This window comes from Eleginops maclovinus, chromosome 6 (genome assembly GCF_036324505.1).
Source record: "Eleginops maclovinus isolate JMC-PN-2008 ecotype Puerto Natales chromosome 6, JC_Emac_rtc_rv5, whole genome shotgun sequence".
Classification (NCBI taxonomy): Eukaryota; Metazoa; Chordata; class Actinopteri; order Perciformes; family Eleginopidae; genus Eleginops; species Eleginops maclovinus.
The window spans coordinates 14,999,991-15,014,495 of NC_086354.1; the positions used below are offsets into that span (position 1 = coordinate 14,999,991).

Consider the following 14,505-nt stretch of genomic DNA (forward strand, 5'->3'; position numbering starts at 1 on the left):
TACCCACCTTCTTCATTCACGTATACAGTGAAGCCATGTTGTAACACTACTGTTGAAAGTAAATTAAAAATCCAAGTCTTCTGTTGACATTGTTTACATTGTACTTTGCTGCCTTATTTCCAGAGATGAAGAAGAAGGAGCCTGGCCTGAGGATGCTGACAAGAATCTAATATTGAAATAAAAACTGTCAGTTTGCACAATAATGTTCTGTTGCTTATGCACAAGCTCATTAATCTGCAGTGTACCTAAATAAACAAGTTGCATGAACAATCCCAATAATCATGAATTATAAAATGTAATGTATCTCTGTCTCATCTATTTAAAAATCCATTAATTACAAACTAAAACTTGTGAATAACAAGCTTGAAATCCATTCATGTCTCTTTCATTCTTTTCGTACTTTCATCTCACTCCATTTTCTAACAGTCATTCAGAAGCATGTGCCCACTAACTCACTATTGTCAAAACTATTGGAAACACACAAAATGCTCGATTATAAAAATATATAAATTGTAACCTCACTTTCTCACATAACATGACTACTCATTACAGTTAATGTACAACACATTCAAAAGGATCTGCCTCCGAGTTTCTCAACATTTCTCAGCATTATTGGATGTCCTTCATAATTTACTAAGTTCCATGCATTTGATTTGGAGCATGTGATTAATAGACACCATATCAACACCACAACCTATTCTTCAGCAACCCCAAATTGAATGTACAACAAATTAAAAAGGATTACCTTCGAGTTTTTCAACAGAATTGGATTTTACTTGAAATATAGCACACTGTTATATAGGGACGCAAATTATGTAATGCATTGTTTCAAAAAGACACATTTTAAAAGTGGTGATTTAAAAGTTTTGGGGCAGTAAACATTGTAAAATGTTGCTACATAAGTCAACGTTTTAATCTGAATGGGCTCCCAGCATAAAGGTTGAGAAAAACTGATATACATTGTATTAAACTTTGTAGCCAATGGGAAGTTGGGAAGCATTTCCTAAGACGAAATGTAAGTATTGCACCGCTAAACTAGACTTCATGGTGAACTATGTGAGGCGGCGAGTAGCTGACTGTGTTCAGACACATTATCAAAGCATGATTGCTTCAGTTCTTCGAACACTGTAGTTCTTGCATGCCTATCATAATTTACTAAGCTCCATGCATTTGATTTGGAGCATGTGATTAACAGACACAATATCAACATCACAACCTCTTCTCCAACCACCCACAGTCCACTTTTTTAAATAACAAATCCAGAGCTGATCCGTGACTTCATGCAGCTGCAATAATCAGTTGTTTCTACAGTCTGGTCTTAATGAAAACATCAAAGCTAAATTATAAGAAATGGTTTTGTGAAATTCTGTAATTTAGTCTTTTTACACTGTGAAATTAGATTTGAAATATTAATAGAGTCATTCAGGACTATATGAGTCATTTCAAAAAGACATTTGAGTCTGTTTACAGATAAAAAATATCAACAATTTTATTTGCAATTTATCCTTGCTATCTTTTTGAATATCCAATTGAATAACCCAAATCCTACAAAGATGTACCTTCCTGCATGCTGTACTGAATAAGGACAATACTACATTCCTTACTATGTTGAAACCATCCACAGCACTGAGTAAACATAAGGTTAATGTGGGTTGTGCTGCTACAGGAAACTCTGCCTGACCTCAGTGTCACCAAAATAACTTGTAACTGTGATTACAAGATTCACTCCAACAACAACTTGTAATAACTACTACCAGGGTGATGCAATCCTAACTACAGGCTTTACTTTGCTACTTGTCTAAACTATGAAAGACTGGTTATTAAGTCTCTTTGGGAGAAATGTGTTATGCGTCGAAGCACAAGTCGATTAATTGCAGTACTAGATTCACAGACATTTTATCTGCATTATATTGATTTGCATATTCTCATTTTTACATGTTCGCTGTTTTTCTCTTATATTCTATGATACGAAACTAGTTATATTGGGGTTTTGTACTTTTGAATGAGTATTTTCTGACTGACTGAATTTAATTTTTAGTCAGTCTACAAAATAATTGACAGATGAGTTGAAAATGAAAATAACCTTTGGTTAAAACCCTACATTTATTTATTTATTCAGTGTATCCTTAGTATGCTCACCTGGGTAATAACGATTTTGTTTCTCTGTCAGTGTGTGAGGCGATAAAAAAACCCCATAAAAATACTGTAGCCTGTATATCTTATTTTATATACTAACAATGATTATAGTCATTTTTAGGCTACAACTAACATTGCCATACCCTCCCCTCTTTATTTACTTACAGGGTGGAACCGCATTGGAGACTTCCCCAAATGTGAGTTAGCAAACAATAATGGTTACTTTGTACCTTGTGCTGAGTGTCTCTTTTGTTTGTTTGTGCCCTTTTAGGATGTTGAGATGCAGATGATAAATGAGAGTCTATCAGAGTGCCCATTACCAGCCCTGGTTCAAAATGCTTATCGCCTGGGAGGCCCTGTGAGCAGCCTGAGCTACAGCCTTCCACTTCAGGTCCTGCAGCCCAGGTGAGTAACCTGTCTCACACCTCCCTGCACCATTTCACGATTCACATGCACACACATAAAACTTTATGTGGATGGTTTTTGTTATAAACAGTGTGCTTGGATGAGTCTGTCATTTCAAAAACAATGCCGCAGTTATATTCGAGCCAACAAAAACAAACACTGTAAATGGAGTCTGTGTTTATCCTCCCCAGGCCCCACTTCTCTCTGGATATCAGGACTCGAGCTGGTGAAGGCCTGCTGTTTTTTGCTGTTACCAAAGGAGGGCGCTCTCATCTCGCTTTATACATATCCAAAGGCAGGATTAGACTGTCTGTAGGCAAACAGAAGGAGATCTTCAACAGGGAGAAGTACAATGATGGAAAGTGGCACTCGGTCAGTGGATTTATATCATTCTTATGACAGAATATACATATCATACTTATCACATAATATTTTGCTGCTACCACTCAGTCCAGATTATAAAGCAACAGTCAGTGTTTTATTATTATTTATATCTATGGTCACAATATTGCCTGCAGGTCATATTCAGTCTGGAAAAGAAGAAATTTCGATTGGTGGTTGATGGGATAACAGCCAAGGATGGTCAGCTGACAGCTGCTGAGTTGACCTCCATGCAGCAGTTTGTGTCACCTGTGTACCTGGGCAGTGCTCCAGAGTCCCTTCACAAAGAGCTTAAGGTAAAATAAAATAAAGTAAAGTACTCACTGACCGATTCACACACATATTCAATCTTCTTTTTTTTCTTTTAAGTTGAAGGCTCTTCCAAAGCAAAGTGTATCCGGGTGTATCCGCAATTTTAAAATGAATGGAGCACCAATGTCGAATCCAACCACCAACCACGGCGCTGGCCCCTGCTTTGAGGGACAGACACAAAGAGGAGCTTATTTCTCAGGGAATGGAGCACATGTCATTATCAGTGAGTACACTTCTCTGGAAATGTTTTTTGAAGAAGCATTACTAATCACAATAATTATCCCCATCATGTTCAGTTGGAGATAAGTAGAAATTACAACCACACCCACACAATTTGGCATCTCAACAAGTCAAAACTACTTTCACATTGATAACCGAAAATATATTATTTTACTGGTCTAGAGATTATTACATTTCGCCTAGTCTGCATGTTTAATTTACTTGCTGTGCACTAAGTAAATCTCTATATTACACATTAGATATTGGAATTGATTTATTTACAAAAACATTTTAAGTTTCTTTAAAATTATTAACCAAATTAGAGTTAAAGACACTTTATTGTCATTGCACAGAAAACAAGTACTAAGACCACAAAATGCAGTTTGCATCGGACCAGAAGTGCAAAAGTAGCAGAAAGTGCAGAGTTAGGCAGTCTCCTCATTATTCTGATACGAACTGTTCAAATTATGTAATCTATAGCAACACTAACAACATGGTGATATACTTTTTGTGTTTCAGACGACTCCTTTGTTCTGGGCTCTGGCTTTGAGCTGCTGTTTAATATACGTCCACGGAATCAAACTGGACTCCTGCTACATGTTGGTGCGTCCAGCAGGAACCAGTACGGACCTGCAGTGGGTCACTACCTCACTGTGTACATGCTCAGGGGAGAGGTGAGTTCTCTATAATGCTGCCAAACCAGATATTCCTAACAAAAAAACATATTTTCTTTCTGGAAAGTTTCAGTTGAACTTGGTCAAAAGTGAAAAAAAAAAAGTATTGCCTGGGTCCTGTTTTGGGGACTTCAATTCTATATTTAACCAAAAGTACATTCCCTGACCTTGTAACTAAAAGCATTATGTTTGGATATGCTCCCATTTTTAGGTTGTGGCACAAGCAAACAATGGCAAAGGGGAATTCATGGTGTCAGTGACGCCAAAAGCTTCTTTATGCGATGGAATGTTTCATAAAATTTCAGGTAAATTGCACACAGTCACTTGATGAAAGAAAACTAAACTGCTTTCATGTTAAGTCACTGTCCACTTGTCTTGTAGTTATCAAAAGAAAAAATGTTGTGCAACTGCACGTGGACACAATGGACAATTACAAGATTGGACCACCATCTTTCACTACAACTTTGACCAAAGACTCTGTGTATGTGGGTGGCATTCCTCGTGAGTATTAATCTGTTAATCTGAGAGTTAATCTTCTCTGTTTTTGATTTGAGTTAATCGTATTCACACATATCAGATATTCACCACATGCACCTTTCTGCTGCAGAGATGTCAATGCAACAGACGCTCCCAGTCAAATCGTCCTTTGTGGGATGCATTCAGGACATGAGGATCAACGGCGAGTCGATCTCTTTCGACAGGTTGTCTGGTGTGTTCGGTCCGGTCAACCTCAAAGAGTGTCCAGGCTGAACCTCTCGATGCATCATAATGAGAACAAACCTTGGGACCACATCCACCACCAACCATGTGCAATCTGTTACCCAGACAGAGAATGTGTTTGTCTGTAAGAATGTATATTTTATGAGGAGTGTGTTTCAGTGTGAATGAGTGTGTGTTAGTGTGAGAGTCTGCGTGTATAATAGAAATATGAGCAGCCGCTTACAGGTTCATATTATTTGCTGCTCGGTTAAATATTTCTGTATTTATTTTGTGATAAAAAAAGTCATGTATCAGGGCACCAAATCACACATTTATTATCTGATGTGTTGGTCCATTTATTTTTTGTTGACAATCAAATGCTTATGAATATGCTTGTGATTGGTCAGGGCTGCAGCAGGAGCAAGCCAGCACTTTAAGAAACCCAATAATGCCTTTTGTTATGGTGCTTTATTGGAAATCAACATTATTATTCGATTTTCATTCTTTGTTGGTTGAAAAGTTAATACTAGAAATATTACGTTTTCACCAAGGGTGCTCGGTTTATTGACTTTTAAGGGCTCTTTAGCTGTTTTAATTTCATATTCGCATGCCAGCATGTAGAATCTACATTTTACCTGGTTTAATAGAGTTTTCACACAGGCCATGAAATCATATGGTTTCCCCAAAGGTTTTTCCCTATACTGTACACCTGTAGTTCTGAATTTATTGTCCATTTTGCATTCCTTTTTCATGCATGAGGATGTTATGTGTGGCTGTCAATATCAGTTACACAAGCAAACAGCATAAACTGACGTTTGTTTAGCATTTTGTACGAGTTAAAAAAGAATATAAATGATGATTAGCTTCCAATAAGTCTCACAAGTAATGTTTGGGACCATTTAGCCCATATTACTACAATGTTGCGTGTAACATACCAAAAAACACAACATGTATTTGATGTATTGAAACCCCCAGCAAGTGTTTACTTACCTGCATGATGATTGGACATGGGGATTTTTATATGCATTCCTGTCTTGTGACCACTGATTTGTAAGCCATTTTGTAATTACTGTTCTTTATAAATACTTCTCAGTGTCATAAATAGATTTTGAAAAATATATTTTGACTTGTGATCAAGGTAACAACCGAAATTATTATGGACTGAACAATGCTTTTTCTCCACAGAAATTTGAGATTAATTGTTGAGTTGATTGTAAGGTTACACAAATACAATAAGCAAATAATTTTGTATACTTGTTTGAATACAGTACATAATGGTAATTTATCTTAGTGTGCCTACTTTTTGAGGGTAGAGAGGCTCCGCTTGAACAACAACAATCTAAGATAGTGCTGTTCAGCTATCACACTCTAAAGCAGGTTTTTCTTCTTTCATAGCACACCCTTTATGGCCCTTGGGGAATTATACTGTTCTTATTAGAGCAGGAGTTGTTGACAAAAACTACCCTAAATATATTTCCTTACCAAAAGTATAGTCTCGTGTGGAGAAGGCATTGACTCTTTACTAATTGAATTCGACCTCAGTATTTCCAAAACCACATCTGAGGCCCTAATATCTATCGATCTGCTTGTTCTTTCCCATAGCTCTCAATCACAAACCACCACGCCCACTCTGATGCTGCCTTCACGGACTTTGTGAACTCAAGATCTGAAGTTGCAAATTCCTGTCAAAAGGTGCTTCACCAATGATTTGAACCAATTATTATTTAAGCTATAAGCTAATGCGAGAGAAAATGTAACAACCATCCAAAATATTTAAATGCATAATTTCAATAATGATGAAATGACTTTATACCGCATTATGATAGCTGTGATACCTCAACTGTTGGCAAACCAAGTTTCTTTATATATAGTAACTTTCAACACAAGTCAATTGTCTAAAAAAAGAAGAAGAAAAACATCAGGAAATAGTGCAAGCGGAATCACATTAAAAAATGGCATTTAAAACAGTCATTGTAAAGCAAAGAGAATAAAAATGTTAAGCATTTAAGCTGATATAAAATAAAGCAGGTTGGTGTTAAAGGCATAGGTTATACATAGGCTACAGTGAACTGTAAGATATGAATAGTTCAATTACAGGGGGCGGCAAAAAGTAAAGTATTCAGCCTGGATTTAAAAGTAGGAAGAGTTGCAGCGGACCTGCAGGTTTCTGTGAGTTGTTCCAGATATAGCATCATAACTGAACGCTTCGATGGCAATAATTACGATAGCACCCAAAGGCAGCACATTTCCTGTACACACCATACACCCTGACCAGCGTTCACAATACGGAACAGAGACACACTACTGGCTCAACGGCGAGCGAGCACACGCACACATGCATGTTAGCTATTTACACCGGTTCGCTTATCAGTCTCGTCATGTAGCAATGCGAACATGATTGCGTTTGCTCAAAACTGCGTCACTGTCTGAGACTACTCTGCCTGTTTGTAAACTACCGAGACATACCGCTCCCTCCCTCCCTCCCTCCTCCTCTCCTCGGCCGCGTTCAGCTCCTCACCTCCGGTATCGGGTATCTCAATGGCGGAACCCGCAGAACCAGCACCGTGCAGCGTGCAAGATGAAAAGAAAGACAGTATCAACGATGCAGAGCTGGCACTGAAAGGAATAAACATGCTGCTCAACAATGGATTCAAGGAGAGCGACGAGCTCTTCAAATTATACAGGTATGTGAGTGTCTGTTTCGCAGAATATTAACACTCTTCTGTCTATTTTTGCGAAGGATGGATACTATGCTCTCAACAGGGTGTGTGGTTAAATGTTATGTCAAGTGTTGCTAATGTGTCCAAACTGCTGAGGTTAACTAGCATAAGTGAAAGCTGTTATCACATGTTTTCCATTCAGCACTGTCTTCTTTGCTTTGCTTGCAAAACCAAACCTCAACATCCTTGTCACGCTTGTCTACTGAGGCACCATATGATCATGTCACAAGCAGGATGAATGGTGTTGTAATACCTTGGGCAAATATTCACACCCAATGTGACTTGTGATTCTTAAACAGTCAAAAGACTTAATTATTAATGTGATAGTGCTCCTTTTGTATGGTGAGAAGCTGCTAAAAGTGTCGAGGCCATCATTTAGAGTAAATATAACAATGTTTTCAATAAATAAAGTAGCTAAGGTAGTGTGAACACATCACAACCATATGTCAATTGTTTGTTGGCACCTAGACTTCTTCAGCAAAACCAAGTTGACCCAGTCATTTGAAGGTTAGGATTACACTTGCAAACGATCCTGGGATTCTTCCCATCCTGTGAGCTCATTCTGAGGGGATACACTACTTTTTTTTTTACTGTATATGAAAGCTAAAATAAACCCTGATCTTTTGCTAAATAATATTTGCATTATCAATAACTTTTATTGTTGATTTGTCTGCATATTATTCACTACATTAATTGATTGAACGTTTGTTCAATAAAATATCAGTCCTAAACTCCAAAGTCCTTAGAAACCTTGTGGTGGTTTCTTTCCATTGCCCAAAGATATTCAGTTTTATATGAAAATAAATTTGAGAAAAGTAGAATATCTCCATATTTTCTTGCCGTCATTGCAAGGAAAACGACGTCATTGATTGTTAGACAGTTGTAAATAATATACATTATAAAAATAGTTTTATTTGACTGATGGCATTATTATTATTTTCTTTCCTCAAAGTTTTGTATACATAATCCAATTGTAAACATGAATTGTTTTGTTAAGATAATACCTTTATTAATCCCTGTGGGAAAATTCAGTGGAAAACAGCACTTCCAATTTAAACTAAGTACAATAAAAGGTAAAGAGTTGTGAAAAGAACAGAGAAAAATAAAAACAAAGGAGAATTGCTTTTGGTCGACCTGGTCTGCTTGACTTCATAAAGCCTGTGAAGGGTCACCCTAGTACACTTGCTTGTTGCAGGATTTTGTATTCAGATTCAATCATCCTGTGCTGTTATTATAAGGCCTTATCATCTCTAGGAAAGGTTTGCTTTCAACTAGCTTGTTGATGCCACAGAAGGTCACGCCCTATGTGGCCTAACCCCTGGTGACAGCTTAAATGTCACCCTATCCACTAATTGCATCCAGCACTAGGTTTTATCCTATTTGATTGCATCAGCAAAAAAGATAGAGGGAAGTGAAATATGTGTAATACAGAAAGAGAGAATGAGCTTGTGACATTAACCAGTTCCCTGCTAAAGTTCCCCTGGCTCTGTGCCCCCTGGCATTGTGTGTTGCATTATGAGTGAAGAAGATTAAGTAAAGGGGTGTTCCGTAAACCTTTCTCCATTCCTAGTGAATCCAGTTGCTCTGTCATCTTGAGATTTATGTTTTTCATGTCTTCACCGTGAATCAATCCAGTGCCTGATGCAAGAAACCGGCTGAACACATTTTTGTCACTCCACCCATGAACTTCTTTTACGACCTTGTTAACCTGTTCCTGCAGTACGTCTCTCTCTGACTTGTCACCTATTTGTTCTTTGTCCTCTGTTTCAGGAACCACAGTCCTTTGATGAGTTTTGGGGCCAGTTTTGTGAGTTTTCTGGTGAGTTTACAGTAAAAGCAAAATCTATTTGCAGCACTGTAGGTAAACATTTTATTTTATAAAAGGGTTCTAGGAATCTCCCGATGTTTTTCCTATCAGGCACAATGTAAGAAGTTTTAAAACAGTTTTTTCTGGCACACAAGTTGGTTTCAAGTGACTGAATCAATTGATGCCCTTGCAATTCGTACTCAATAGAAGCAACATTTATTGTAGTGCTTAAACAACTAAAAGAAAGTGAAGAGATAAACATTAAGTATACATGCAATGATTTTGAGCCAGGATTGTCGACCATGGAAACACGAAGCGACCGTACATATTCTGTGGTCATCTAAATTTGGAGACACCTCTCTTTAATTTAGAGTTGTACAAGCAGTGTGTCACCTAAATATTAAATTAAGCTTCTTTTTTAGATGCAAGTTGCCAAACGGATCTCAAATAAATGGAAGAAAATACCTGTTTGTTCGTATTAAAGTACGGATACTGATGAGTGCAATTTCATTAGCTTTTTTCTGCTTCCTGGTTTAATCCAGGATTAGATGTTTTGCTTCTCTTGTAAATCCTGTGGATCACCAGCATTCATTTTGGAATATTTGTATGCAGGGTTTAAAATAAACGATCTGTCCTATGGTAAAATGGCTTTTGAACATTTCTACCAGCCACTAAAAAGGTTACCATCGTTTTTTAGGCTGGTATTGAAACGTGTTGTGTATTTTACCAGCATTTGGTTGGTAAATTGTGCAAATACAAATAACTGGATTATTTATCTGGCTTCTTTTTCGTAGAATGCCATGATGACGTTTGAGGAGGAGAAAATGCAGATGGCCTTTGAGGATCTCAAAGCTACAGAGCGACTGTGCGAGAGTGAAAACACTGGTGTCATTGAGACCATTAAAAACAAGATCAAGAGGAGTGTGAGTAACCTTTTCAACACTTAATTTAATTTAATTTATATGATAAATATGATGAAAAGAGACAACATTTTAGGTTGCACCATGGTCAGGTTTGCTGTTTGTGCCTGTCACATCAGTCTGAAAGAGTGAGGTTGTTTGTGTGGGCAGAGGGACTCTCAGAGGTCAGGGGTGGCTGCAGTGGACCGGCTCCAGAGGCAGATCATCATCGCAGACTGCCAGGTTTACCTTGCAGTGCTGTCTTTCATCAAACAAGAGCTGTCGTGTAAGGGGACCTTTAAAACCTGCTGTCAAACTACAGTATGAACGCTGCACATTTATCTGTGTGTGAACATATTGAATTCAGCAGTATATTTTACCATATGCATATTTGTTTAACTATTCAATCTCCTGGCAGCATATATTAAAGGGGGCTGGATCCTCCGTAAAGCCTGGAAGATGTACAACAAATGTTACAGCGACATCACACACCTGCAGGAGGGCAGCAGAAGAAGGGCCTCCCAGCAGCAAGCGACGGAGCCTCCATCTCTGTCCTCATCCGACGCGTCCAACCACAGCCGCTCCTCTTCCCCGGGGCCGAGCTCTTCCCTGAGACCTGACGGCATTAGCCCCGAGGCTCTCGACCGACTTAAAGGTTCGGTCAGCTTCGGTTATGGCCTCTTCCACCTCTGCATCTCCATGGTGCCCCCACACCTCCTGAAGATCGTCAACCTGCTGGGCTTCCCTGGCGACCGCCTGCAAGGCCTGTCAGCGCTCACGTACGCCAGTGAAAGTAAGGACATGAAGGCCCCTTTAGCTACGTGAGTATGTGAGTGAGTATGTCTGTGATTCTGTAGTCTGTCTGGAACTGGAACATGTCTAGTTGATGTACAGAAAAATGGCATCTTTCAATATGGTTAATCACACTTAATCAACCCGTTAGTTGAATAATCATTACCCATTGATCTAATTTCATACCAGATGGTTTGGTCTTTACACTCACTCTGTGCTCCCCTCACAGCCTGGCCCTCCTGTGGTACCACACAGTAGTGCAGCCCTTCTTTGCTCTCGATGGCTCAGACACACAGGCGGGCCTGATGGAAGCCAAATCCATTCTCCAACAAAGAGAGGCTATCTATCCAAACTCCTCCCTCTTCATGTTTTTCAAAGGCAGAGTCCAACGCCTTGAGGTGAATTTTATGAATGAACCTTATTATCCACCGCTATGTGTCCTTTTCTCCTGCCTTAAGAAATATGATCAATTGTCAATATTGTCTCATCTTGTTACTCGCATAACAAAGTTCTCCTTTCTAGTGCCAGATCAGTTCTGCCTTGACGTCCTTCCGTGATGCCTTAGAGTTGGCCTCGGACCAGAGGGAGATTCAGCACGTGTGTTTGTATGAAATAGGTACTATATTCCCTCTCAGAGTTAAAACCCCAATGCTCAGCGCTAGTCTGCATCATAAATATTGATTGTTGAACATTTTAGGTTGGTGCAGCATGATCGAACTGAGCTACAGAGAAGCCTACATGGCCTTTGAGCGACTGAAGACGGAGTCTCGCTGGTCCCAGTGCTACTACGCCTATTTAACTGGAGGTGATAACAGTATAAACAAATATGGCTTTAAACACACATCTAAGATATTGCTATTAGTTCCTAATTCTTATATTTGATGTTGTGTTGATTAGTGTGCAGAGGAGCTACAGGGGACCTGGAGGGAGCATTCACAGTCTTCAAGGATGTGGAAAAACTTTTCAAACGCAAGAATAATCAGATAGAGCTGTTCGCTATGAAGAGGGTCGGTATATATCCAGCATATTTTCTGTTTAAAATGTGTGGGGCAAAATGCAGTGTCATCAAGCATCACTTTTATAACAGGCTGAGAAGCTACGGACCCCCAGTCTATCCAAAGAGCTCTGCATCCTGTCGGTGATTGAGATTCTTTATCTGTGGAAAGCTCTGCCCAACTGCTCCACTTCCAAGCTTCAGATAATGTCACAAGGTACTTGATTTTAAAACGTTAAAACCAGCAAACTAGTTTTCTCTGTGTTGTCTTGGACTTTGTTGTTGTGTCCTCAGGCGTAGCTCAATTGTAATCTTCTTGTCGTAGTCCTGCAGGGGATTGATGATGCCTCATGTGAAGGCCTGAAAAACCTGCTTCTCGGTTCCATACACAGATGTCTTCATAGCACAAACGATGCCATTCAGGTACTGTCATATTCATAATAAAATGTTTAAGTGTGGAGTATGAAGCCCTGCAGGATGCTTGTAAAACAGTGTATTACACAGAAGTCAGTGCTGTGCTTTATCAGTGTAGTGTGAAAATATTTTTTTTCTGCCTGTTTTGCAGTTTTTCCAACTGGCTGCTAAGGATGAGGTCGGCTGCCTGAGCAACTCTTATGTGCAGCCCTACTCCTACTATGAACTGGGCTGTGTGCTGCTAAACACCCCAGAGGCAAGTGTATTTGTGTGTGTGTGCATGTGTGATAGAAAGAGGGACTGGAAAAGTTAGATAGTCTAAATATTGTATTGTTTTTTTTTCCAGTCTGCAGGGAAGGGCAAAATGCTGATGCTTCAGGCTAAGGTACAGTAGGTTTCCTCATTGCATGACTTTTCTACTTTACATTTCTTAAAGATTTGTGTTATTTTGATTTGCTTGAGTACATTTTAGCAAGCTTTATCAATTAATCTCCTCTAACTAAAATCTGTGATCAAATCAAAGTGTCATATTTCCGCCCATAGTCTTTGGATCATGGTATTGTAAAAGCTTTGGGGATGTTTGCACTCTCTGACCAGATCAATACACTCGCTGCCTGATAAGCATATCAAATAAAGGAGCGACTGGCTTAATGCTTTACAGAGTTAAAGAGTGCTGATGGTGAAGAAATAGCAGCCAACCAACTCCATAGGCCACGGCTGTAGACTGTATTTCTGTTGTCTGAAAAAAAAGTTCACCAAGAGAGGCTTTGTCATCCAGAGGCTGCATTCTCATTGGAGCAATCAAAGTGAGTGGCTGAAGCTAAGCCAGGTTCCTGTCACTGGTCTCTTCCTTCAGTCAGTTGGGAATGTTGTGAACCATGAAAGGAGAGGGAGACCTCCTAGCGCCCTGTTGATTTAGGCAAGGAGTATGTGCTTTGTCGGATCTCACTGTGACTGGAAACAGCAAAACATTCCACACTGAGCTGAGAGTAATATCAGGGAGGCATCTGAACATCTTCGGTAATAATGAAAAACTGTGACAGATGTTAGCAGTTCCTAGGACTGACAACAGTTTGTGGCTCTCTAGTACAGCATGTGGTTTCATTAACCACAGATAATTGTTCCATGTTTTAGGTGTTCTTGTGATATAAATAACATTCGTGGGAAGCGAGGGTATCGATAGTGTGCTGACCCCAATGCTTTTTAGAGCGCCTATCTATTTAAAACTTCTATTTGATTCAACATTTTGCCTTTCGCTTTCTCCTGCAGGATGAATTTGCCGGCTACGACTTTGAGAACAGGCTCCATGTCCGTATTCATTCAGCTCTCGCCTCCATGACGACTGCTGCAGCCCAGCCTTGACCTTTTATCCACAACTCAGAAAGAACAGGACGAATTGTCTCTTCAAAAGCCACAATACCTTCAGTAATGTTACACTGTTAGAATGTATTTATTTTTATTTTTATATTTCCATATTCTGAGCCATGCATCATTTTAAAGTGTGCAATACAGTAGGTGTTATAGGAGAACAGACAAAAGGTGTATTATTCATGTTACTGTACTTTAGATTGTTTTCGTTTACATGGTTAAGTTCAAATCAAGATGCAAGTCGAATCAGATGACAATCTTTAAATACATTTGTGAAAAGCATCAGTGATTGATCCACAGAAGGACTATTTTTTTCCCTCTGATTAGGACATGAGTCAGGTCAAATAGAGCAATGGCACAAAGTATTAACTGACGAAGCAATCAAAATCAATGGCCGTGTTTGACAAAGGGACATTTGTGATGTAAATGCTTTGCTAATCCATAGGCATGAGTACTAAATGATTTTTTTAGCGTAGCCTCTTTTTTAAGAAGACTCGTTTTTATCAGTGTAAATATGTCTTGCACAAAGGTTTTAATAGCTGTGCCAACATCATGTGAGAGGCCTAGGTGCACCGTGCTACTCTAGGCTGTACAATGGTCTTTATTTATATTGTTTGTTTTAAGATAATAAAATTAATATTGTAAAATGGATTATGGTTGAGCCCTCTTCACTTCAAATATGCTA

The 14,505-nt window shown here is 39.0% G+C and overlaps 2 protein-coding genes across 2 annotated transcripts in view; both read left to right on the top strand.

The window, feature by feature from the left end:
• LOC134865960 (laminin subunit alpha-3-like) overlaps positions 1-5,944 on the top strand; it is a 50,605-nt gene extending 44,661 nt beyond the window's left edge. The window contains exons 69-76 of the mRNA XM_063885827.1: positions 2,408-2,541; positions 2,733-2,913; positions 3,060-3,218; positions 3,292-3,457; positions 3,973-4,127; positions 4,339-4,432; positions 4,509-4,628; positions 4,735-5,944. Coding sequence (XP_063741897.1) covers positions 2,408-2,541; positions 2,733-2,913; positions 3,060-3,218; positions 3,292-3,457; positions 3,973-4,127; positions 4,339-4,432; positions 4,509-4,628; positions 4,735-4,877 — 1,152 coding nt within the window. The 3' untranslated portion in view covers positions 4,878-5,944. The remainder of the gene's footprint in view (positions 1-2,407; positions 2,542-2,732; positions 2,914-3,059; positions 3,219-3,291; positions 3,458-3,972; positions 4,128-4,338; positions 4,433-4,508; positions 4,629-4,734) is intronic.
• A 1,128-nt stretch (positions 5,945-7,072) lies between these two features.
• On the top strand, positions 7,073-14,469 carry LOC134866011 (tetratricopeptide repeat protein 39C-like). Its single transcript, XM_063885898.1, has 14 exons — positions 7,073-7,510; positions 9,317-9,365; positions 10,148-10,276; positions 10,424-10,538; positions 10,671-11,073; positions 11,274-11,442; positions 11,567-11,660; positions 11,742-11,849; positions 11,942-12,051; positions 12,132-12,255; positions 12,364-12,461; positions 12,604-12,708; positions 12,799-12,837; positions 13,722-14,469. Exons 1-14 carry the CDS (start codon positions 7,365-7,367, stop codon positions 13,812-13,814), a joined length of 1,782 nt encoding a protein of 593 aa, XP_063741968.1. The 5' UTR covers positions 7,073-7,364; the 3' UTR covers positions 13,815-14,469.
• Positions 14,470-14,505: the final 36 nt, after the last annotated feature.

What these genes read in the sequence shown, in the direction of transcription:
- LOC134866011 (XM_063885898.1), top strand. Translation starts at nt 7,365, where the DNA reads ATGGCGGAACCCGCAGAACCAGCACCGTGCAGCGTGCAAGATGAAAAG. An exon ending in GAGCTCTTCAAATTATACAG is followed by an intron (nt 7,511 to 9,316) that starts GTATGTGAGTGT and finishes CCTCTGTTTCAG; the next exon opens with GAACCACAGTCCTTTGATGA. An exon ending in CATCAAACAAGAGCTGTCGT is followed by an intron (nt 10,539 to 10,670) that starts GTAAGGGGACCT and finishes ATCTCCTGGCAG; the next exon opens with CATATATTAAAGGGGGCTGG.